This window comes from Trichosurus vulpecula, chromosome 2 (assembly GCF_011100635.1).
Source record: "Trichosurus vulpecula isolate mTriVul1 chromosome 2, mTriVul1.pri, whole genome shotgun sequence".
NCBI lineage: Eukaryota > Metazoa > Chordata > Mammalia > Diprotodontia > Phalangeridae > Trichosurus > Trichosurus vulpecula.
Genome location: NC_050574.1, coordinates 247,495,756 through 247,522,748, shown reverse-complemented (window position 1 = coordinate 247,522,748; position 26,993 = coordinate 247,495,756). Strand labels below are relative to the sequence as shown.

Here is a 26,993-nt window from a genome sequence, read left to right as displayed (position 1 = left end):
TGAATGATATGTGTATGTTGGACTGAAATAAGATTGTTAACCCCTTAATGCTGCTTTCTTTAGTAAAGAAGATCAAAAGAATCTGTGCTGGCAGCATTCTTGTTGTTGGGCTTGTGTTGGTCTTTCACCCCCACAGCAGCTGCTAGCCGGATTGTTGTAACATAGCTGTATGAACTCAGTTAAGATCATAATTTTAAACCATATTTCTACGAGGCTTCATAGTTAATAAAGTGCTCTCCTCACAAAAGTCAAATGAGATAGATACAAGAAGTATTATTATCTCTATTTAACAAATGAGGAAGCTGAGGAAGAGGAGAAATGGCTAACAACAGTCACTCAGGTACTAATGGAAAGGCTAGCATTGAAACTAGAATTTTTGACCTCTAAGGCCCAGGGTACTTTCCACTTCCCACAGGACATGAATTGTTTTGTTTTAATCATCTATAAAATGGAATTAATATGTACTGCCTACCTCACAGGGCTGCTATAGTTGAAGCATTTTGGAAAAAAAACTAAGTACTGTATAAAGGTGAATAGTCAATCAAGCAAAAAGCATTTATTAAGCTCCTACTATATGCAAGGCATTGCGCTAAGTGCTAAGAATACAAAAAGAGGTAAAAGACAGTTCCTGCCCTCAAAGAGCTTACAATCTAATTGGAGAGAAAAATATGCAAGCATACACATATATCAGGATATATAGGATAGAATTAATTAACAGACAGAAGGCAGTAGAATAAAGAGGGGTTGAGTAAGGCTTCCTGTAGAAGATGGGATTTTAGTTAGGACTTAAAGGATGCCAGATTATTATTAATAATATTGCTAATTGTTTTATTATGAATTACGAGTTGTTATTATAATTAATTATGAATAATAACGATTACCTTTTAAGGTCATTATGGCGATCATATAGGATATCAGTGTTTTGTATTCATCAAATATTATATAAAAGTAAGACCTGTCTCACCACAGGTCTTTACATAGTCATTACTAATTTTTCCAATGAGGATACTTCTCCCCAATTAAACTCCGTGGTTTAGAATTTGGTGCTGGGAAAATTATATACTTTTAAAAAAGATGCAAACCCTTCAAAAAGATGCAAAAGTTTGTTTCTTCAAAAAAAAAAGTTGGTTTGTCACTTCTTTTCCTTTCAAATACTGAAAAGTCATCTAAGGTTAGAAGTTCCATGGCATCCTATGTTTTCACTTACTATAGTATTTTTTTGAGAATGCACCAAAGTGTGAGAATTCACAAAGTGTGACACCTACATTTATTAGGGTTGTTCTCATACTATATTTGTTTTCACAGCTTGTGACATGAAAAATCCTTAGAGTTTCCTTTGTAAAGAAGGCTAAGGAGAATAACATCTCATATGCTCCAGTTTCCTAAGAATTCTGTGCCAATGTGGCACCGATTCATGAAGAGAGATTTTTAAAATGGCTACAGGGTCATAATTACTGACAATAAAAATTTACTGTAAAGCTTTAAAGGGAAAGAAAAATAAAACTAAGGTACAAACTGCACATTCTGGTTTCTTAGACTTTTTAAAATTTACTCAAGCTCAATATGTTACTAGATGTACATACATATAATGGAACGATTACAAAACTCAAGTATGTCTTTTATTTTTTTAATCTCCTTTCCAAACAGTTTCTGTTGGAAATGTTCATGTGATATTACAGGTAAACAAAAAACCATTTAGATACATGAAATGGATCATCTATAAGAATCAGGTTCTTCCCCCTACCCCTTACTTTTTCCTAGTAACAGTACAACTGGATATTTTTTTTCCATGTGTACTGCCATTATAAACCAGGTCAGAATATAAAAATCAGAATTCATAACTCAAAAATTTAGTCTTAGTAATACATCATTTCTATGTAAGTTGCAAGCATTTAGCTATCCCCTAACTTATTAGGTTAGCATTATATCTGCATTTTCCTATGCTACATCTATTCTTTGAACGCTGATGGGTGTCATTTATTTTCATATCTTCAAATTTCTTGGATTTGAAACAAGTCATATACCAATATTAACATTCTGCCAAGGGACACTTTATCATTAATTCACCAAAATTAATTGAAGCAGCATTAATAAAACTACATAGCTATATTAAAATCTCCTCTTACCATGTCTCATTAGGCTATACAATAATGTTCTAACACACTCTCTTCATTAGCTTTCTACCTTGAAAACCCCAGAACACAATTTAACAAAGCTTTTATGGACTTCCTTATATAGCTACTTTCTGTTTTTCACAGATTATTAGAGGAAAGGAAACCCTTTGCTTCAAAATGCAGTTATTCAAAAGTCAAAATAATAAATGATGTACATAACAGAATGCTTCTTTACAATCTACATGTTCCCTTGGACAAAAATTCATTTGCTAAAGGTCAATAATATTAAGATTTGTCAGACAAAAGGCAAAAAAAGATACTTTTCCTAAGAATCCTCCTTTTCTTTGGGATGTTATTAGAAATTCCCCAGTTGCTCTCACATATTATGATGTGAATAGAAAAGAGGTAATATAAAAAAAACTGCTCCAGTTGTACGCTAATGAGAAATTGAGAATTTCAGAGGGCAGTCAAACCTTGAATGAATGCCAGGAGTAGGTATATGGTAAAGGTTTCAGAATACATGCCAATAGCCATAGAGAGTAATGTGGGCAATTTTATATGTCCATTGGGTATACATAATGTTCTTGGATGTAAGGTTGTACTATTTCCTGATTGGGGTAATTTATTGATTCAAAGAGGTAGAAATAAGGTCAAGTATGTGAGAGAAAACACTAAAAGAAGTCCCTCACAGGAAAAGTACTTAAAGCAAAGATGGCTAGTGTTGTCTTTCCCAGCACTTATTTTATAACTGACTCATATGAGAAATTTGAGGGCGATAAGCTGGAAAACCCAGATCCCTAAGAATTATGTGGGGATGGTGGGACAACAAAATCTATTTTTGCTTTAATTGACTGAATGATAGAAGTGAATCATTTCACACAAGAGAACCTTTTTTGAGAAGAGGATGGTTGGTCAAGAAGACTAGACCTGTGAGTGGGCATAATAAGTAAATTCCTAAAAGGTGGTTCACTGGAAGACCTTAAAGTCTATACCGCTAAGTGTGGCCAGGAAGAGATCACTGGAGAAAAATGTTCTGCTGCCTGGAAGAGCAGATTGGAGGAAAATGTCTGGAGTCTTGTAAGAGACGACACAACGGCTATGCTTTTAGGTTTCCTTGCACTATCATCTGCTGCCTGAAAGGTAGGAATACCTCAGAGTTCATCAAAGGGCACTAACCTGAAAAAGCTCTGCAGATTTCAAGCTAGAGTTGCTATTTGCTGAAAGAACCTGACGCTGTCTATACAGCCCAGGAGAGGGGCAGCAACTAGCAGAGAAGTTGCCTCACTCAGGAGAGCGAAAGGGTCAGAAGAGCAGTGGTCCAAGTATAGCAGTCTGCTCAAAACTGATCCCACCGATAAGTAACTTGTGAAGCAGACCACAGTTCTGAATTGCAAGTTTCCCAGGCAGATGTGTCCCCTACTCATTTGCCTTTCTGCTAAAGTTCAGGAAATTGATTCTTACTCTTCCTCCCCCATAGAAACTACACGTTGTGTGTACCAGTTGTATGGATAGGATATAATGTCACAATTACTCTCATTTTTCATTCTGCTTAGTAAATAGTTTTGATTAAGAGTTAATAGTGTCTTCTAGGCTAATTTATAAATGGGAAACACAACACTAGAGAGCTCAGAAGTTATCTTGAATAACAGGAATGTATTCTCCCCACCAGGCTTATATCTAGGAGTAAGTAAGCAATAGCAGACTAGCTCTTCCTTCTGGGAAAATTTCCTTACTTTCCAAAGTTTATACGCTGTTTGAGTAAGTAAGCTAGCCCAGAGAGAGAAGGAAGAAGAGGCTGGGTCTTTACTATTATAGGATCTTAGGATCAGAGATTTAGAGCTGAAAGGAATTTCAGAGGCCGTCTGGTTCAAAGAGACAGGTTACTAAGGTCACAGTGTACCCTCTCTCTTTCTCTCTCTCTTAAATGTGCTCTCTCTCTCTCTCTCTCTCTCTCTCTCTCTCTCTCTCTCTCTCTCTCTCTCTCCCTCCCTCCCTCCCTCCCTCCCTCCCTTTCTCTCTCTCTCACACACACACACATACACACATGTTTGGGCTCTGCTTCCCAGATACCACTGAGTACAGCTAGTGAAGACTTTTAAAATATGGTTTTCATCCTTGCCCAATATTTAGGAGAATTTAACGCTATTTTATTCATTGGCTTATATCCCACAGCTATACTTACTCTACCATCTTATGGGCAAAAGTTAAATCAAAGCTATTAAATTAAATCCTTGGAAAAGTAATAGTAATGGTCTCCAAGAACCAAGCCAAGAGAACTATTGTTCATCAAGCCAGGAATAGTTTGGGGCTTTATGCCTTCATCAAGCTCATTCCGTTATTGTTCTCTGTATACAACACTCAGCAGGATGTAATAAACTTTTAACAGTTAGGAAAGAAAATGGAGATCTCATTAAAAAGAATCAGAATCCCTGAAATATGTTGCTTCTGGAAGCAGCCAGGTGGTGCAGGGGACAGCATGTATTCCTGGTGTCATGAATACCTGAGTTCAAAATTGGCTTCAGACACTAGCTGTTTGACCCTGGATAAGTCATTTAACCTTGGTTTGCCTCAGTTTCCTCATCTGTAAAATAGGAATAATAATAATAGTACATATTTCTCAGGGTTGTTGTGAGGGTCAAATGAGGAAATATTTGTAAAGCACTTAACACATTGCCTGGCACACAGCAGGTGCAATATAAATGCTTCTTCCCTTCCTTTCCCACTCCTTTCTGACCTTCGACTTATAGTCCCCAACCCTTTTAAACATATATGCAAATCAGCAAATGGATGTTAAACATCAACCATTTACAGAGAAGGAAGGACTAAAGGGAAGAAACATTTATTAATCATCCACTATACGCCAGACACTGTGCTTAGTGCTTCACAACTATAATCTCCATTTAATCCTCAGAACAACCCAGAAAGGTGCATACTATTATTATGACCGATTTACCACTGAGGAAACTGAGGTAGACAAAAATTAAGTGACTTGCCCAGGGTCATATTTTGTAAGTATCTGAGGTTAGATTTGATTCCCCATGCCTGGTGCTCTATCCGCTACACCATCTAGCTATCTATATAGAGCATTTTACAGAATTAATAAAAGTTAGCTCATAAGAGTAATGGGCTTTATTAATGGAAAGGAATTTTGGAACCATGTAGTCCGCTCCTCTCTACCCTCTCACATAAGGAAGGTAAAAAGACATCCTCTGCCCTCATTGAGTCTAAAGGCTAAAAAAATACATACTATATAAAACTAAATATAATCATTTACCACATATGATATAAAATAATATGCAGTAGGTATATTAAGGGGATGCAAAATAAAGTGTTTTATTTGTGTTCTGAAAGGAAGGGCATTATAGATTGAAGGAGTATCTTTAAAAGACACCATCATAGTGAACTACATTTGAGCTGCCCTTGCACAGACAGGTAAGTATTCATATGAAGAGGAAGAAAAAGGAGGTCATTGTTAACATATCTGAGCAAGTAGGTGGCACAGTAGACATAATACTGGGGCTGGAGTCAGGAAGACTCATCTTCCTGAGTTCAAATCTGACCTCAGACACTTACTGGCCGGGCGACCCTGAGCAAGTCACTTAACCCTGTTTGCCTCGATTTCCTCATCTGTAAAATGAGCTGAAGAAGGAAATGGAAAACCACTCCAGTATTCTTGCCAACAAAATCCCAAATGGGTCATGAAGAGTCAGACGTGACTGAAATGACTGAACAACAATAAGTTATATATGTAACATAAAATGATAATCTAATATATAATATAATAATAACATATCTAGGGGTAAATATGAGGAACAGTAAAAAGGAAGGATTACAGAGAATATTCGGGGGATGGAAGAGTGGTCTAATTTGGCTGGAGCATATAATATGTGTCAGGATTAGAATGAAATAATGGCCGACAGGGCGGAGGAAAGTTTGCATCTCAGGCAAAGGAGACTGGATGATAGTGACTGACACTGATGAAAAGAGTAAAGAGAGAAGGAAAAGCAAGTTTAGGGGAAGGGGAATCAGCTTTGTTTTGGATAGATGTTTGTGATACCAGTGAAACATCCAGGTGTCCTACTGTTTAGACAGTTGGTCAATGCCAGTCTAGAGCCTGAAAGGAAGGTCAGCGCTAACCACAAATGGCTTCCAATCCAATGACCCCCCCCACCTATATCGATTGTGCAGAAACACATGTTGCTTATTCATCTGCTCTTCGATAAACTGGTTTTCAATTGGTTCATGTGTGTTTTTCTTCTTCCAGTGAGTCAGAAAACAGGGACCACATATCCACTTCTTTGTATCTACTCACAATATAGCGCAACACTTAGTATATAGTAGAAACTTGATAAACTATCAAACACTGGGTAAAATTTTGGAAAAAGCAGCACATGGTATACATGAGACACTTTTAAAACTACAAACTTACATCTTATTCACATAAAAGCTTTCATTTATTTGCAAGCCAGTGTAAAATTTAGAAAAACTAAATTGACCCCAATTTTCCTTCTGTGATAAGAGTGATGGAAGAATGACCCCAATTAAAATGTCTGTCCTTTAACATACATACATACATACACACACACACACACATACACACAGAATTGGTCCTTTTGGCCAAACTCAGTGATGTGTGCAACTTACTGACAGAATCAGACAGTCTCAGGACTGGAATGGTTTAGAGGCCATTTAGTTCAATCTCAATATGACAAAAGAATTTCCTCTACAAATTACCCAATGAGTGGTCATCCAATATCTTCTTAAAGACCTTCAATGATGGGAAACCCCTACCTTGCAAAAACAACCCATGACATTTCTGGATAGCTCAAAGTGTTAGGAAGTTTTGCCAGCTATCAAGCCTGGATTTGCCTCTTCTTAAGTTCCACTTACTGCTCTGAATTCTGCCCTGTGAAGATACAGAGAGTGAATCTAATTCCTTTTTTACATGAAGATCTTTCAAGTTCTTGGAGATAGCTATCATGTGTCCTCTAAGTCTTCCCTTTAGAGGCAACTAGGCAATTCAGTGGATTGATTGAGTGCTGGGTCTCAAGTCAGAAAGACATGAGCTCAAATCTAGCCTCAGATACTCAACAGCTGTGTGATCCTGGGCAATTCATTTAATTTCTCTTCCTCATTTCCTCATCTGCAAAATGGAAATAATAACACCTACATTAAATAAGTGTCTAAATAAGTAAGTGTTGTGGTAAGGATAAAATGAGAAAATATTTGTAGAGTGCTTTGCAAACCTTAAGGTACTACATAAATGCTAGCTATCATCGTAGTGGTCATCATCATCATTAAAACACCATTAGGTTCTTCAGTTGATAATTAAACAACACTTGGGGCTGAATACAATCCTCGAGTCGTGGTCTGATAGGGGCACAGCTTAGGAGAACCTCTGCCCTAGTCCTGACCACTATGCTTTTCTTACTAGAGATTTAACTTTCAAGAGTTTTATTGGCTCTCACATCACAATTCTGACTCATACTGAGTTTGTAGTTTGCTAGAACACTCAGATTTTTTTTTAAATGAACTGAGACTTAACTGTCTCCCTCTTTCCTTCATCTTGTACTTACAAAGTTCATTTTTTAATCCAAGGGTAAGACTTGACATTTATCCTTGTTTCAATGTCCCGAACTAATTTTTAATTTCAGCCCAACATTCTATCCCGCTGAGACCTTTTTGAATCTTGATTCAATCAACCAGTGTGTTAGGTACTCCTGCCAGCTTCATGTAATTTCCAAAATTATTCCAAGGGAAACTAGAAAACCAGAAAAACTCTATTGCAAATTTACTTTAACTATAGATTCACTAGTTTTACCCCTCCTAGTCTATCTGCCTTTCAGAGACACCTGAAGCTGGACTTGCACAAAGTTATGTAGAGAACCACTTGGATCTCTACTATAACATGGGGAGATTAATACAGTTAGTATCTACATTATAGAGATATTGTAACAACCAACTGAGATGGCATATATCATGCTATATAAATGTTAATTGTCATGCATAAGGTAGAAGTAATCCTATCTCTAGAGAGAGAGGTAGGATTATCTCCATCATCAAGCAGAACAGAGACTAAAGAAACATAGTATAAATAAATATCATCCTAAAGTCATAAACAATTTTAACAATATTTGATTTCTTAGTTAAATGTTAGAGATCTGAGTTTCTCATTCACTGCATCATCTATCTCTAGGCATACAGGCTTTTAAAAAGACACTGAGAGTGTCACACAGCATGGAAACTGCCAACTGCTTTGTTACCCACTTTTTATTTATAAATTCCTATTGACCTATTTAAGAAACAGCCAGGTGGTGCAGTGGATAGAGTGTTAGGCCTGTAGTCAGGAAGACTCCTTTTCATTAGTTCAAATCCAGCCTCAGACACTTACTAGCTGTGTGACCCTGGGTAAATCACTTAATCCTGTTGATCTTAGTTCCTCATCAATAAAATGAACTGGAGAAGGACATGGCAAACTGCTCCAGTATCCTTGCCAAGAAAACCCCAAATGGGGTCATAAAGTGTCAGACGTGACTGAAAATCAACAATAACAATAAAAACTGATCCCTAACATCTCTTTACAAAAGGAACTAGGAACCTTTTTGCCAACCTGTTACTATACTTCTCACTTATATGGGCATCTAGGTGGTGCAGTGGCTAGAGCATCGGACTTAGAATCAGGAAGACTTATCCTCATGAATTCAAATCCGGCATCAGACACTTACTTATTTTAGACACTTACTTAAACTGATTTGGAGAAGGAAAAGGCAAACTTTTTAGTGTCTTTGCCAAGAAAACCCTAAATGGGGTTACAAGAGCTGGACATGAATGAAACAAGTAAACGACAATTATCCTCATAATTTATTCTGTTCGAGCACTGTAAATTATATTTGTTGCTTGCCTTTACTATCATCACACATTTTAGAAGCCAAGAATGTAGTTTTAGTGTATACGTGTCATTTCAGAACACCTTTTCCCTGTACCTCAATGAACAAAGTCTCACATTGAGAGTTATGTCCCTTTGTGTACTAATAATGTGGCTGCATACATTTTGGACCATTTCTTAGAGACATTATACAAAAAAGAGGAAATGTACATTTGGAAGTTCAAGTAGAATAACCATCTTCTTGTTAGGTAGGTAATCACTTCAAGCACTCTCTTTTCTTCCTTCTTTCTTTCTCTTTCTTCCCTTCCTTCCTTTGATCTCCCCTAAGTATTTTATTTTGTCTTGCATTACAAAGCCTTCAGCAGACTATATGTGAGGTATCTCACTCAACTCTAGAAACCACATTTTAAGAAGAACATTGGCAAGACAGGTTGAGAGGTGGGCAAGTGGGATGGCAAAGTGCATAAATTATGGATTATGATTAGTGACAGGAAGAACTGAGAATGTTTAACATGGAAAAGAAAAACCTGGGGAGGGGCCAAGAAATAGGGGGTATGATATCAGTCTTCAAGTATTTGAAAGACTGTCAGGTGGAAAAGAGATTAAACTTGGTCTGCTTGCATCCTCATACGGGAGAACTAGTGAGGCCAAATTGCAAAGAGGAAAATTTCTTCACTGTAATCAACAAAACATTTATTAAGTTTATTCTTGGTAATATTCAAACAGATGTTGGCCTATATTTTACTGCTGCTGCTGCCGCTGATGTTCGATTCTTGTTTGTGCTTTGCTCTGGACCTCATCCAAGGTCACACAGTTAATGTGTGTCAAAGACAAGTCTCGAACCAGGCCTACCTGACACCAAGGGTGACCCTAAATCCAACGCTTCCTCTTTAGATCGAATTCAGGTTTTATCAAAGACCTCTCTATGTCACTCCACACAAGCTGAACACTGTCTTGCACAACAGATAACAAATCAGGAATAAGATTCTTACTAAAGGGTGAGGGATGCCTGTGTTTTGGAGGAAATGATGTACTCCTCCCTTCCCTTAGTAACCTCCCTTAGGGGATTCTTAGAGATAGAGTTATAAAGGGGAAAAACAACATGCAGGGACTTAGCTCTTAGACTGTGTGCCTACTGAAAGAAAAAGGTCCCCTGGGTAATCTCAATATTTTAAAGGCAGAATAACTACTGCCAACAGGGATGAAAAATGAATAGGAGCTCGGCCCTTTGGAACTTCATACCTTTTAACAGAAGTAAGAAAACCCCTGGTGACAATCAATTATACTCCCTCATTTCAGAAATAAATTTGAGTTCAAGTTTAGCTTTAAGAAGTACTAGGATTAAAAATTACTGGTTCTGCTAACTTTGATAGACTTTTCTCTAGCAATGCAAGCATCCAAGACAACTCCAAAGGACTGATGATGGAAAATGCCATCCACATCCAGAAAAAGAAATATGGCGTCTGAATGGAGATTGAAGCATATTATTTGCTCTTTTTTTTTCTTTTTTTTTGTTTGTTTCTTCTTTCTCATCGTTTCTCCCATTGGTTCTAATTCTTCTGTACAACATGACTAATGTGAAAATAGGTTCACTATGAAAGTATATGTACAGAGTATATCAAATTGCATGCTGTCTTGGGGTGGGGGAGGGGAGAGATGGGGAGAAAAATTGGATTTCAAAATCTTATGGAAGTGAACGCTAAAAACCAAAAATAAATCGATGTTTTAAAAAATTCTTAAAAATTAAATTACCGGTCCTGGACTCATATTGCTAGTCTCCATTCATTATTTTCTCTTTCTATCTTAAACACTTCAACTTATTCACAGCTCTAGTTAACCTTTTAAATAAACTAGTGAAGTTTTGTGAATCTATACCTTTCTTTGAGACTGCAAAGTCATACCACAGAGGATGCTGCAGGATTCCCCTTGGGCTAATAATATTTATGCTGTCAATAAGCACTGGGAATAAATCTAATGACACCTTTACAGAATGGTACATAATGCCTCTTAATTACCTACTATTGTTTTATAACCCATGCAGGATCTGAAATGGGCACAAAATGACTATTTAATGGGAATTTCATAAAATAGGATCTGCTATAAAATGGAATAATGTTTATCTACAAAATATTCCAAAGGCAAATTAAAAGTACTGGAATGTTTAGAAGAGAGGGAAAGCCAATCATTTATTAAGTGCTTACTATGCACCAATATTTTTAAAATGAAGATGCCTTCAACAGTAACAGAAAAATCTCAAAAACAAATTTCTCTAGCTATTACTTATAAGTAATTACCAGCTATGTTTAATTTGTGAATATATATGAAATAAAGGATGTCAATGTATGAAGAGTACCACTGCCATTTCTCTCATATCCATCTGCACTTGCTTGTTTCCATTTCTACTGCTTTTGTTGAGTCCTATATGTTATACGACTATAGTTTCTAACAATTTCCCCACTACCAGTCTCTCCTCTCTCTAATGAATTCTGCATGATGTTACCAGACTTATTTCCTAAAACACCATTCTGATTATGCCACTTCCCTCCTCTAGAATCTTCAACTGTTCCCTATTTCTACAGGGTAAAGTTCATTCCAAAGTACCTGAATATGCATTACTATTCTACATAAACCTTTTAACGCCACCAATTTCCACACACATCCTTTGCTGCTGTAACCTTCTTGTTTTTGTCATTCCTTCTTCTTCTACCTGAATCTACCTACCTATACCCCCTCATCATTTCTACCTGTTGAAATCAAACACATGCTTCAATGTGCCACTCAAAGGTCACATTCTTTATAAAGCCTTCCCTTGTATAGCCCTCAAAAAGAAGCCATGTTGCCTTCCTCTGAACTCTTACATCTTTCTACCTGTACCACTTTTTATGACATTTAGCAATTATTGTCTTGGACTACAGTTGTTTACCTGTCTTATGTTTCCCACTATCATACAATCTCCAAATTGGGAGGAATCTTGAAGGCCTTCTAGTATATAAATAGTACCTGTACATAAATAGAAATCCCTTTCTACACTATTTCTGATAACTGGGCATCCAGCCTTAACTTGGAGACATCTAGTGAGAGGGAGTCAAACACTTTTAAATAGAACCCATTACACTAAAAAAAAAATAAATTATAATCTCCTTGAGAACAAGAACCAGATTTGCATTGCCCTCAGAACCTAATACATCAGCTTGATTAGAGTAGGAGCTTATTAACAGATCTGCCAAGTTGAACTGTACTATAAAATGGCCCTTGGAGACCTTGGTTGCCCGTAGTCCAGAGAAATATCCACAAGTTCAACCCAGAACAAATGCAACCAAAAAGCCTCTATGAGCCCCATATGAATATACCAAGTCCTAGAAAGCAAAAACAGATTAAAGGACCTCTTCAAACTTCTAAGGACCTTTAAAATTGTCTCCTTGCTTATAAGGGAACCAGCTGCAAAAAAATCTCACTGTGAGCTAGCAGACCTGTGCTTGGATCATATATTAAAAGGCATATGATAAAGTGGATGTAACTCCTTACATCCTTTGACACTGTACTGTTTCAATCATGTATGCATTCAAAGTTAATTAACATAAAGTTAATTCCACTGTTCTTTTCAATAAGTTGTTTAACTTGAAAGGCACAAGATCACCATCATTACACTATCAATTTTACTGCTTCGTATGTGATGTAACTGGCAAATGGATGTCCATAACCCTTAACAAAATAATTCTCAAGGTCCAATTTCTGACTTCACACAACTTTGTACTATTAGCAAAGAAGAACATCCGTGGAAGAAGATGTTAAATCAACTCTACTCATTCATTTAATTAAGCTTTGCTTTAATCAAGGTAATCAATCTCCCTATAAGCTTTGCAATAAAATCATAGATATCTTGGCGATTTCAGTTATCCTAGTTTCACATAGCACTACTTTCCTCCATTGCTGCCCAGTCAGCAGGAAACCCCTACTGTTCATGCATTTTTAAAAAATGTCGCTGCTGAACACCACCTTTGGAAGTAGTTTTGCCAGGACTGACCTTTAAAGCTCCTGTTACCCACTGCTGATTCAGATGTTAGAACAGCACCTCTAGAAATATTGTATCCAAACATCACTGACTTTCTGGTCCCTGCTAAAAACAAATGCTCATTTATCCTCTGAAATAAATTCCCAAAGCCAATCTCAACATCCTCTTTTCCCTAGCTTACTGATTCAACTGATAACAATATTCCTACAGCCTCCCACTGCTTTTGACCTCACTCCCATTACATCTTCAAAGGCTTGCCACATATACACTTTTTTATATACACATATCACATTTATTCAAACATCCCTTAAAAATCCCTTTCTCATTTCTTCTGCTTTGAAATTCACAATTTGTATTAACCTGAAAATAATATTGTAGGCTATATGCCTACTTTCCAGAAAAGCACGTTTTCCCCTAGAAAAACTTTTGAAATAGAGTTGTTTAAAGGGCCTGTTTACTCGTGTTCTTGGCTGCCAATAAGCAAATGCTAATGCTTGGAGAAACTGGATATGGCTTCATCATTCAGAGCCTGGTCCATTAAAATGCAGTAACTTGAACAAACATGTCCCAGAAAGACAGCAAGATTTTGTCTTTTTAATTTATTCTCTTGTTCTTCATTCCAAAGATTACAAAATGGTCACAATATGTACATTAAAAGTACAGCAGCTCTTTTTTCAAATGTGTAGGGCTGCATATACTCTTACCCTCCAGTTTTCCTTGATATAAATCAAAAGGTAAAAAACGATAATATGTTGGTTATTCCATTTGTTACAGGTGATAATCATACAGAGGGTAATATTCAAGACTATGACCTGTTCTGCCACTAAAATCATTCCACTAAAATACATGTAGGGATGAAAACTTTAAAGTAAAACTTTATTAGAGATACCAATTCTATTTCAAAGACAATAAAGCAGGTGGAGGATCACCTGTTTGGGGGCAATAAAACATGTCTGCTAGAGTAAGAATGAGCCTGTAGTATAATTCATATCCTATAACCATGCAGATGTGTTTTTCTAGGAAACGTATGTAGAAAACTAATATTTCCTAAAAACAAAACTGTGCTGTAATATTGTAGCATAGTAAAACAAAGTAATATATGAAGTGCTTTTACCTTTGCATTATAGGGAATATAGTGTTTCGATAAAGCCTCAGGAGTATGCATCCATGTTTTATCTGTAATGAAGAACAATAGCATTTGATTAAACATATATATTCATGTATTTGTAACTAGTAAAGCAGTATGATAAGCATGGTTGCCCAAGTTAAATTATATGCAAAGAAATATAAATATAGAATTAGAATTTCAGAGATCATAAACTCAAGTCCCTCATTTCATGGATGAAACAATTTAGCTTCAAAAGAGGTTAAAAGACTTGTTCAAACTCACATTCATAAGGTCAGAGGCAAAATTTGAACGTGTGTTCTCTGACTCCAGAACCAATGAACACATTTAATTACTCAAAATACATAGTTGAAGGACACATGCTTTATTGAAGTCTTCCTTTTCAGTGTGAAATTTGTTGGAAAAAAATAAATCTAAGTAGTTCCTGAGATATATGACTAACTTCCAGAGATCCTTCACAAGAATATAGCATCTAGCTCCATAACTCCGTTTTTCCTTCATGAGGAGGCAGAGACTTTTTTTCCCCATCCCTACTGCAGAACGAGCTATATAATTGTAATTGTATTGTCTTTTATTTACAACTCTACCTTCGTCCTGGGGCTTCTACCCTCCTCTACTGACTTGCTTAGGTGAAAAAAAGTGGCATGGTAGAAAAATGGGAGTCAAGCACTGGGTCCGTCCTGGATAAGAAAGAGGAAGTCAATCTCAGCCTCCTATTACTATCACTATCATTATTATTATTACTATCAGGCAGGGCCTTTCTGCACCAACCCTGAACAGCTAAAGAGGAAATGAAGAAGCTAGTTGAGTAATTTGAGACAGGCAAGTCCTGGGGATCTTGAAACCTATGGGGAACTTAGAGGAGACCTCTACTTACACTCCAAAGAATACCAAAGATACCTTTTAGTGTAAAGCTTACTAAAGCTGAAGCTTTTTTCTTATTTACTTTTCAATTCCAGATTGGAGCTGAGGATAGCTTTTCTCCCAAACACAGTTATTTATAGTGGTAAATTTAAATATTTTCAAGGACATTAGGATTAAATAAAAGATTTTGTGGCTTGGTGCGTGAACATAACACTGTGTATGATGTTACTTCTATAGACAAATGAGTTCCTGTTTCCATATAAAGGGCAAGGACCTTTCCTTATCTAAACTTGTATTTCCCCCAGAAATATGTTCTGAAGAAAATGGCACTTGATAATGATGGCTGAATTGTTATTAATGACAGCAACAACTAACAGTCATGTAATATTTTAGTAAATGGCAGAGGTAGGATTCAGAACTCAAGGCTTACATGATCCCAAGTTCATGACTCTACCCAGAAAATAATAAGGGTAAGGGATAGAAATGAGAGGGATAAAAATGGAGAGAAAAGAAGGAAGGAAGGAAGGAAGGAAGGAAGGAAGGAAGGAAGGAAGGAAGGAAGGAAGGAAGGAAGGAAGGAAGGAAGGAAAGAGGAAGGCAGGGAGGGAGGGAGAGAGGTTTGATTCGTCTGAACTATAGCCTGGCAGATAGTTGTCTAATTGGATTTTTTCATGGCTACCAATAGATGGAGGAAATATCTAATTGCATTAGACTAATCACATCAGCTAAGTAATTTAAACAATTTTCTTTTTATCGCCTGCATATGTCATGGATTTTTTTAATGATGCTCCCATATACAAGAAATACACATTACTGTTATTTCCACCCCACTGTGAATTAGATTATGCATTGACAGCATGACTTAATTGCTTAGTGAAATCAAAATTTTAAAACTATTAAAAACAATGCATTCATGTAAGATCTGTATTGAGAAATTAATACTGTGTAAACACTTAGAAATTGACAAAATTATTGTGTGGGAAAAATCCTCAATTTAGGCCTTATCTATGTGCTGGTATATAAATGATTTAAATATGATAATAAGCTCAAGTTTCCTTTAAAGATGATAAAAACATTAGTGATTAAAATTATTACAGAGTCATTGGCAGAATAATAAGACTGGGGCCAACTTTATACTTGAGATCAGAGGATTAAATATTTGAGCTAGAAGGATCTGAAGAGGACACCTAATCTACTATCTCATTTTATAGATGAAGAATCTGGGGTTCTAAAAAGTCAATGAATTGCTCAAAATCATTAGAATAGGGAGTAATTATGATTTCATCATTATGGTAGTCCCTTTTCAAAAATTATCTAGTCCTTAACAGTTTTATAATCTCCTGTGCTAATAAAATCCAAGCAAAGAAATCAGTAAGTGTTTATTAAGTGCCTGCTATGTGCTAGGCACAATGCTAAGTCCTGGGGATAAAAAGAAAGGCAAAAGACATTCCCTAAATTGAGGAGCAAAACAAAACAAAAACAGAGAAAAGACAACTTGTGTCTGTCTTGGTGATAAACCACTCCACACTCAGCTTGTTTGGGTCCTCTGAGAAGTACTTAACTGAGTGACTCCCGTGTTCCAGGCAATATGGTAGGCTCTGGGCATACAAGAGCAAAAGAGAGCCCCTGTGTTCTAGGAGCACAGGGCAATCAACTAATTTCAATGGATGTGCTTCAATGGCAAAATTATGAGAACTCGGGATCCTCTTCCTGTTGCTAAGACTTCTAAAACTAAAATGTCTTGCTTCTTCTTCAATGGAAAACATATGCATATTTTGGTACGATACTATTTATCTCCATTTGAGTTTGGTTTATTAAACAATAATTGCTTGATGCAAGTAAAATTAGTGCTAATTAATATGTTCTTTTGATCTTAAAAATGAACAATGAAATACTTTTGCCACAATACTCATTCTCAACATATGGAAGTATGGATAGAGAGCTGCGGTGGTAAAGTAGAAAGAGCACTGGACTACTTCGTATTAGAAGATACTTACTAAGGCTATAACAAGTCAATCAACTACCCTGGGCCTCAGTTTTCTCATTTATAAAATGGAGTTAATAATACCTGACTACCACAGCTCACAGAGTTAGAGTGATGAATGGGTTTTTAATCTGTATAGAGCCGTATAAATGTGCTATTATTGCTGCTACTATGGTGTTCTCTCTCCTCATCTATGTTTTCCTGGCTTCCTTCTAAACAACCTTCACTTCCCACCTTCTAAAGGAGGCCTTTCCCAGTTCCTCCATCTGCTAGTGCTTTCTTCTCTGAGATTGCCTTCCATCTATGTGTATATGTTAAATAGGTGCCTGGTTATTTCCATGTTGTCTCTTCTCATTAGAATGGGAGCTCCTTCATGGCAAGGACTCTTTGAGTATCCTTGTTTTACATGTCTGTTTCTCCCATGCTTACATGACAAGTGCTTACTAAATGTTTATTGATTTATGATTGATTAGAATACAATATGAAACACATACCCTAAAAACTGCTGTTTAATGAATATCTTACAAGCTTCAAAAAGTAACTAGTAATAACCATGTACATGGATTATATTTTCCTGAAAGTACAAATAATTAATGATGCACGCTCATGGAAGGAAATAACAGAACTAATTCTTGAAAAGTATTTTTATTTAGTTCTGAATCTGTTTTGAATCTGTTTTATACATATGTGAATATTTGGGATTTCAGATTCCAATAAGTCATAAAAATTCAAGCAAAAAGCACAGTGAACGATCTGACTTGGGAGGTGTTAGGAAGCTATTTCATTTCCCCTGGTATCTCACCCTTCTTCTTCTCCTCCCTTTGAGTGCAATATTGCCCCCTCAGAGTTGTAAAAAACCATTGCTAGCCTCTCTGAATTTGATAGTTTATATTAGTTCTGGGATAGGAAGATAATTTGTATCTTTCCGACTTCCAAGTTATTGAGAATGGGCTCTTTTTATTTTTAAAATAAAAAAGGTTATTTTGGTGAAACTCATAAATCTGCTACCAATAAGGACAGTATGTAGGCACTGGAAAGGTATTGTATAATGATGACTTGCTGATAAGCAAAATAATTACCTTAATACATCATTAGAGATGGTCAGGTTGCCATGGAAACCTAGGAAGGGACCTAGATATCTACCTACTTGGCCACTGGAAGGCTGGGCCAAAAACAGATCACAATGCTCTCTTAAACCATTGAATAAACAGATTAATTATATGTTCAGCAAATATGAGGTACCAAACCCACATTTCACTGTTCAGTTCTAATGCCTTCACTGCAGATGTCAAGTTCACAACTGGAACAGCCACAAAAGGTGCTTTAAAAAAATAACTATTCTTAAAATAAATCTTTATTGTGACCCTGCCTTAGGTATATTCTACCATAACAGGTGCTTAAATAATAATTCTGGAATGATAAAAATTAAAATAAAATGCTTAAGAATGAGAAAAAATGAGATTTTCTTTTTATAGTGATTTTTTCCCTTGACATTTTAGTACTCCTTAATATATTAGCACCATCTCTTGGAAACAAAGAACCAGGACAGACAAGAATAATGTGAGTTTTCTTATCTTCATTCTTCAACATCTGACTGTCTTTATAATATTCAATATAGAAAGCTTTTTCTTCTAAACTTAACTTTTACAGAAAGACATTCCAAAACCTTGTTATGTGTGTTTGTGCACCCAACAACCTTGAGAGGGGTAAGGTTGGCTTGTAAAATCATTACCAATTTGAATGAAAAAAAAATCCATGAAATAGCATCTTCATATTGAATTTTTAAATTGCTAAAACATACAAAAACCCCTCTCTATTTGACAGTTGATGGGTTAAAAGAGAATAAAGCACAATTCATTGCATCCATTTAGCTCTATTTATTTGGATGTTGTGCTTAATGGTTTGCTATTAGATAATTCATTTTTGATGTAATGAACAGAATACGTGACTTAAAAACATAATCAGAAAGATAAATAGCTAATATTAAAACTGAAGCTACATAACAACCAAAAGCATTGAATTTTAATATACATTTGTTTTTTAATGATTAAAGTAATTTGCTTAACAGATTTTTCAAAGTTTTCAAAATGAATTAGTAATAATATGTCTAATGCTTTTTAGTGTAGCATTTGACTAAAACAAAAAAAAAAATTAAGTACCTGGCAACATCAACTAAGGAGAGGTTTAATGGCATAACAAATTACATGACCAAAATACCAACTGAGGCATTTGATATGCTATATTAACAATTATCTTATAGATTAGATGGTCTTTTTCTCTCAACTTAAATATACTACATTATTGAGCAATAAGTGCATTATGTTGTTAAGTAAGGAAATTGGACATATATTAAATATATGGCTATCTAACATTGGAAGCAAGACCATTCTACTTTGCAAATGAGAAGTTTGCACAAACTACATGCTTACAACATTCACTGAAAATGACATTAATTATATTCTCTAGGGGCATAATTATGGCTTCAGATAATCAGCATGCATTAATTCTCTAGTAAAGTGAAAAGCAAAGGCATTTAAATAGATTCTCCCTCTCAAGTTATAGTTAAACCAGATTGTTATTGGTTTAACCAGAAACTGGGGGATACGAAATATTGCAACTCATTTCAGATTCAGATTATCTGCTAGAACTGGCAGATTTCATTGATAGCCCTAAGTTTAAACTTCTGGTTAAAAGCTAAATTCATCACACATCAGAGCCTTTAGTGATATTTAGCTAAAATTGGGAGAATAAGAAGAGTCAGGGAATACATACATACACACTGAAACAAGGAGTGAATTTGTATTTAAGCCATACCATGTAGTTTCCAGTCTTCTTGTCTTCCTCTATTGGACAGGGGAACCAAGATTGTACATATAATAATACAATTAATAGGCATGAGTAGTAACATTAAAGGCACAATTTCTGAGAATACGTGTAAAATGAAAGGTTCTAATGAGCCTTTAACATAACAGTCTAATGAGTTTATACAGAGTTCTGCAGGACATGATTCCTTTTAGGAAAAGGAATTTAATTTATATCTCTATATTGGGCAGGCCCTGAAAAATTTCCCATTTCCCTTAGATACAGAAAGTCAAGCAGGAATAGCTAGTGTCCATAGGAACTCCATCTTTATTTTGCCAACTACTGCCTAGTATGATTACTTTCTCCCCTTTCTATCTCCCTTTACTTCCCAGAAGCAGGACAGTGTAGAGGGTGAACATTAAATTTAAAGTCAGAAAACAAAACTCTCCAACTTAACCTGTCTGGGTCTTGGTTTTCTTATATCTAAAATGAGAAGGCTGGACAAGAAAATCTCTAAGACCTCTTCTGGCTTGAAATCCTATGACCCTAATGATTCTCACTTCACTCCTGGACTAGTCGAGGGTGGGGTCTGTAGGGCTGTGGCAGGGCTAGTAGCGACTGAGGGTAGTGGGGAAGAAGATGAGAAGACACTTGCACAGTATTGCTTTTATTTTCATAGCTTAAACATAGGTCTACTGCTAGGTTATCACTCTCCTCTACCTTTGCAAAGGTCACATTTTACCATTTATGCCAGGTCCCTGCCCCTACCTTAACTCCCATGACCTCAATCCAGAAAGGCTGAACTATGTTTTTCTTCAGAAATGTAAATTAGTCTTACTTCAGTACTTTGTTTAAAAAAAAAAAAAAGAAAGCCATCATTTAAGGCTAATGGATGACTGTTTCTCAGTGGTCTAAAATGGGGGGGGGGGGAATTGAAAGGGAGGGGGGAAGAAACAGGAAAGAGTCCTTTTAAGCCCTGTTAGTTTTTCCTTTTTGCTAACGGTAAGTTAGAGGCAGGAGGAAAGTTTGATGGATAGCCTCTTAGGAAAAGCCTTTTTAAAAAAATGCAAAAATCCCAGCCCTCTATGTGAACTGAATCTGATTCTATTCTATTCCATAGTAGGCCAGGGAAGAAAAGACAGCTTGGTCAGAAGCCATGGTAGTGGCAAGCCAATCTGGAATGGGGAGATGTGATCTGGATCTCTCCAACTAGAATCCTAAATGAATTTTCCCATGAAAACTTCATTAAACATGATCAGGGAAGTCATCGAATACATTGTAGAATTTTGTGGACTGTTCTAGAATTTACCTACCACAGCCATAAATTAATTCCATGGAAAAATCCATCACAAGTTACAAATAACTGCCTACCACCCATACATATACTTTTAGAAGACAACCTGTTTACATGCTGGAGTATTTGCATTTGTTCATGATATAAATAATATCTGAACAGTAGTTTAGTAAAGTGCTTCCTAAACTTCAGAACACTATGTAAATGTGAATTATTGTTATACTTCAATCCTTACTTAGGCCATACTAATTAGCAACTTAAGATTTCTTTTAAATCCATAACTGAAAGTCAATAGTAAATCTGACTTGGCTTTACTTTGGTCTAAATAATATTTTGTCACAATACAAAACATATTTGCTATATTAGGTATTTCTCCATCTTTTATTTCTTCACTGAAATCTTATGATTTGAATAAAATGACTCACTTTTAAAGGGATTTCTAGGATACAGAACATTTTTTTTTAAATGGTCTGACTTGTAGTGGAAAAATACTGGCTCTGTAGTCAAAGGATCTGGTTTTAATCTCACCTCTGATGCTTAATAGTTGGGGAGAGGGAAGAAAAAAAAGGGGGGAAAGTTAAATTATAACTTTATTATATATTTAAAAGGAATAGCAAGTTGTACATAACAGATTTGCAGTTTCATGTATAATCACCTTTTTTTTTCTATTCTACCATGTTATGGAAATGTGTGTTTTATTTCTTAAGTTCAGAATAAAATAAATTAAATTAAGGAAAAAAAAGACTTTGGGCAAGTTACTAAACCTCCCAGGGCTCGTTTCTTCATCTGTAAACTGAAGGAATTAAACTGAGAGGTCCCTTCCAGCTCTAAATCTATGATCCTCTGTTTCCAAGATTTTAAAAATCAGTTAATAAACATTTATTAATTGCCTACCATATGACAGGCATGGTGCTAAGTGTAGAATATTTTGATATTCTTTTAATTCTATGGTCTCTGAATATAGTTCATTTAATCTGTGTAAATTATAGAAGATATCCTCCCAGGTAATGATATCTGATTTTCTTTTCTTTCCTTTTCCCTTTAAAATTTATTATTGATTTCTGAGATCAGTGTACATTATGGGTATAAACAAGTTGCAGCATATAATCAATGATGACATATACAAGAGGTGGTTTAAGATGGATCACTAAGGACATGTAATAAGAATGAGAGATAGTAGATGGGCACTGCAAATGTTGCAGTTCTATCTGGGAAATATTAAAGTTATCAAAGATCTCTGGGTGACTTAAATAAAGACAAAGTAAAGAATCATACAAAACAACAATGGTGGAGTATTCTCATGTATGGAAGGTTGTTTTTGTCCTTCATTCTCAAAGAGAACCATGACATCAAGAAGAAGATGTCCCTACTTGCAAGAGAACTGGATTTAAGTGAAGGAGGGTAAAGCCATCTGGATCCAGTGGTAAGATACAGATCAGGATGACTAGAAATGGCTCTGGATCCAGTGGGAGACCTTGGCCTTTTTAAGTTAAAGGCTTTCCCAAGTCTCAGTTTGACTAGGGCAACGCCCATTAAGTGATTAAGGCTAAGTAAGAAATGAAGCAAAGAATGGCCTCTTTTACCCAGTCCCCCTCCTCTCAAAAAGAAAAAAAAAATCAATCAGGGAAGGAAGACCCTACATTGAAAGACATAAGAGGGAGGGAGTGGAGCCTAAAGCTCTCCCCCAGGACCCTCCAAACACCTATAAAAAATGGTTCTGAACAAATTCTAGAACTGCAGAATGCACAAAATAGCAGAGGGAAGCAGGGCTCCAGCCCAGGAAAGCCTGGATGGTCGCTGGGTAATGTCTATCACAAGGAACTGGGAACAGAGTGAAGCGGAACCCAGCATGGGCTGTGCCCAGACCAACCAGCCTGGGAGCCAGGCAAAACAGGCCCTAGCGCCCTGAATCAGTGAGCTGTGGCAGTTACCAGACTCCTCAATCCATAAACCCCAAAGACAACAGAGCAGGTTAGTGGGAAAAACTGCAGGGGACAGAGTGAAAAGAGTTCCTGGTTAGGCCACCACCAAGGGAGTGGCAGAGGTGGTGCAGCTCTGGGGCTGCTTACAGAGCTCCACCTGGTAGGAGGAATTAAGTGGCGGATCAGAGCAGAAGTGCACAGCCTGCTAAGATCTGAGTCCAGTCTGGCTCTTGGGGGAAGAGGAGCATTGGTGTGGCAGAGCTTGCTGTGTAGAAATAACTCTGAAAACAACAGCACAACCCCTCAAGCTTGGAACAAAGTACTCTCTACTCTACAAGGAGTCACTCCCCGACAAAAAAATCAAGGGTCAAGTAGTTGACTGGGAACATGGCCAGGCAGCGAAAACGGACTCAGATTCAGACTCAGGCTTTGGAATCTTTCTTTGGTGACAAAGAAGACCAAAACATACAGCCAGAAGAAGTCAACAAAGTCAAAAAGCCTACATCAAATGCCTCCTGTGGAAGAGCTCAAAAAGGAGTTGGAAAAGCAAGTTAGAGAAGTAGAGGAAAAATTGGGAAAAAATGACAATGATGCAAGAAAACCATGAAAAACAAGTCAATGACTTGCTAAAGGAGACCCAAAAAATACTGAAGAAAATAACACCTTAAAAATAGACTAATTCAAATGGCAAAAGAGCTCCAAAAAGCCAATGAGGAGAAGAATGCCTTGAAAGGCAGAATTAGCCAAATGGAAAAGGAGACTCAAAAGACCACTGAAGAAAATACTATCTTAAAAATGAGATTGGAGCAAGTGGAAGCTAGAACCAAAGGAATGAAAAAAATGGAAGACAATGTGAAATATCTCTTTGGAAAAACCACTGACCTGGAAAATAGATCCAGGAGAGAGAATTTAAAAATTACTGGACTACCTGAAAGCCATAATCAAAAAAAGAGCCTAGATATCATCTTTCAAGAAATTATTAAGGAGAACTGCCCTGATATTCTAGAGCCAGAGAGTAAAATAGAAATTGAAAAAATCCACAGATCACCTCCTGAAAAAGATCCCAAAAAGAAAACTCCTAGGAATATTGTCGCCAAATTCCAGAGCTCCAAGATCAAGGAGAAAATACTGCAAGCAGCCAGAAAGAAACAGTTTGAGTATTGTGGAAACACAATCAGGATAACATAAGATCTAGCAGTTTCTACATTAAGGGATCAAAGGGCTTGGAATATGATATTCCAGAGGTCAATGGAGCTAGGATTAAAACCAAGAATCACCTACCCAGCAAAACTGAGTATCATGCTCCAAGGCAAAATATGGACTTTCAATAAAATAGAGGACTTCCAAGCTTTCTCAGTGAAAAGACCAGAGCTGAATAGAAAATCTGACTTTCAAACACAGGAATCAAGAGAAGCATGAAAAGGTAATCAAGAAAAAGAAATCACAAGGGACTTACTAAAGTTGAACTGTTTTGTTTACATTCCTACATGGAAAGATAATGTGTATAATTCATGAGACCTCAGTATTAGGGTAGCTGAAGGGAACATACATCTATACATACATACACACACACACACACACACACACGCACATATAGACAGAGGGTACAGAGTGAGTTGAATATGAAGGGATGATATATAAAAAATAAAATCAAATTAAGGGTTGAGAGAGGAATATATTGTGAGAGGGAGAAAGGGAGAGATAGAATGGGGTAAATTATCTCGCATAAAAGTGGCAAGAAAAAGCAGTTCCTTGGAAGGGAAGTTGGGGCAGGTGAGAGGGAATGAGTGAATCTTTCTCTTATTGGACTTGACCTGAGGAGGGAATCACATACACACTCAATTGGGTATCTTACCCCACAGGAAAGGAGCAGAAGGAGATAAAAAAGGGAGGATGATAGAAAGGAGGACAGATAGGGGAAGGAGGTAATCAAAAACAAACACTTTCGAAAAGGGACAGGCTCAAGGGAGAAAGTTGAATAATGGGGGATAGGATAGGAAGGAGCAAAATATAGTCTTTCACAATAAGAATACTGTAGAAGGGTTTTTGCATGATACATATGTGGCCTATGTTGAATTGCTTGCCTTCTTAGGGAGGGTGGGTGGGGAGGGAAGAGGGGAGAGAATTTGGAACTCAAATTTTTAAAAGCAGATGTTAAAAAAAAAGTTTTTGCATGCAAATAGGAAATAAGATATACAGGCAATGGGGCATAGAAATCTATCTTGCCCTACAAGAAAGTAAGGGAAAAGCGGATGGGGGGAGTGGGGTGACAGAAGGGAGGGCTGATTGGGGAAGAGGCAATCAGAATATATGCCATCTTGGGGAGTGGGGGAGAGTAGAAATGGGGAGAAAATTTAAAATTCAAACTCTTGAGAAAATCAATGCTGAAAACTAAAACATTAAATAATTTTTTTAAAAAAATTTTTTTAAAAGATGCTAGGAAAAAAAAAAAGAAAGACATGAGAAGCAACTTTAGTGAACAGCTTTCTAAAATAACCTGGTTGTATTTACAATTAGGAAAAAAGAAAACTATAAGGAGAAGTTTTCTGTGATAGATATCTCATCTAAACTTAAATGCCAATACCACACATTTAGGCAAATACTTTCGGAGTCCTAAAATCAATTGTCCTGAACATTCAACCTGGGTAATATTTAGCTTTCCTTGCTTCTATTCAAGTGACATTCTTCTTTTCCTTTCTTTAGCTCCTCAGTTGCTCTCGGGGTCAACTTTCTTTAGCACACTCTTACAGAAAGGACTGTTAAAAAGCACATGTCAATAGTAGTGCTAGATACTTCATCTTGTCTATTTGGCTTGTCACCATATTTCCCAGAAAAAAGATGTGATGGTGGGATTATCTGGACAATTAAGCATTGGGAGTAGTTGTAAAACTAGTAGATAGGGAGAGAGAGGAGCAAAAGGGAAATTGGGCAGAATCCAGGATCCCCTTTTGATTCTCTAGGGGAGACTTAAGAAATGCAAACATATGATTTTTTTCTTTAGGATATCAACTTGCAAACTTTGGCCTTATAATAGTCACAGATTGAGACTAAACACTTGGGCTTTTTCTTACCATAGACACTGCACACCAAGAGAGAAATTTAGAAAATTTGCAGATTCTTAATTTCTGTTAAGCCTTAGAGGCTGATAAAATTCTAAAGCTGAAATAGAGATTACTTAGTCTTAATCCTAGTATTAAATATTAATTCTCAGGGCAACTGGAGTCTCTTAATTCACCTTTAATAACAATTGTAACAACAACAATAGTAACAAAAGCAACTATTATTCATCCCTTCATATCACTTACCTTTCTTCCTGCTAAAAGCACGGTTCATGATGATGAGGCACAGCCAAATAAATTTTTGATTTTGTAGTACTTTACCCTAAAAAGCAAAAAAAGAAAAAAGGCAGGATAGAATCATTAAAACATCAATATATCATTGTTATGGATAAAATAAAGATGATTTTCAAATGTTTTCATCACATAAAAAACAAGTCTGTATATTTCTTATTCTACTGCTACAAGACCAAGAGATTCTGGCTCACTTCAATTACCAGTGACCAAGCTGATGGATAGCAGAATCATCTAACCACAAACCCTCACAAGCTGCTCAGTTTTTTAAATCCCCAAATCCTGTGATAAAAACACTATGACATAATCTAACAGCAAATCTATAAACAGATAAGACAAGACTTCTTTTCTGCTAGGTTTTTATTCATGGTAGGTATTTTAACAGACAGCTATACTGACATTAATAATCTTGGGTGAAAAGAAGATACTTTGATTTGTACCATTGTCAATAAAGTGCCTTTCAGGGACACAAAAGCCAGAATAACGAAGGCCAGAAGTCCCTTTTTCACAACTGACTGAGAATTACAGAATTGTGAAACATTCGAGAAGACAGGGCCAAAAGTACATCATTTTACACTGTTTTCACATACACAAGGTGATCCATAGTATGCACCTGGGGAGGTAGAGGGGGTGGGGGCT

At 36.4% G+C, this 26,993-nt stretch overlaps 1 protein-coding gene across 1 annotated transcript in view; it reads right to left on the bottom strand.

Moving 5' to 3' along the window:
- GULP1 (GULP PTB domain containing engulfment adaptor 1) overlaps window positions 1-26,367 on the bottom strand; it is a 149,614-nt gene extending 123,247 nt beyond the window's left edge. The window contains exons 1-2 of the mRNA XM_036742634.1: window positions 26,310-26,367; window positions 14,127-14,188 (exon numbers count right to left, since the gene is read on the bottom strand). Coding sequence (XP_036598529.1) covers window positions 14,127-14,188; window positions 26,310-26,337 — 90 coding nt within the window. The 5' untranslated portion in view covers window positions 26,338-26,367. The remainder of the gene's footprint in view (window positions 1-14,126; window positions 14,189-26,309) is intronic.
- Between the last annotated feature and the right edge of the window lie 626 nt (window positions 26,368-26,993).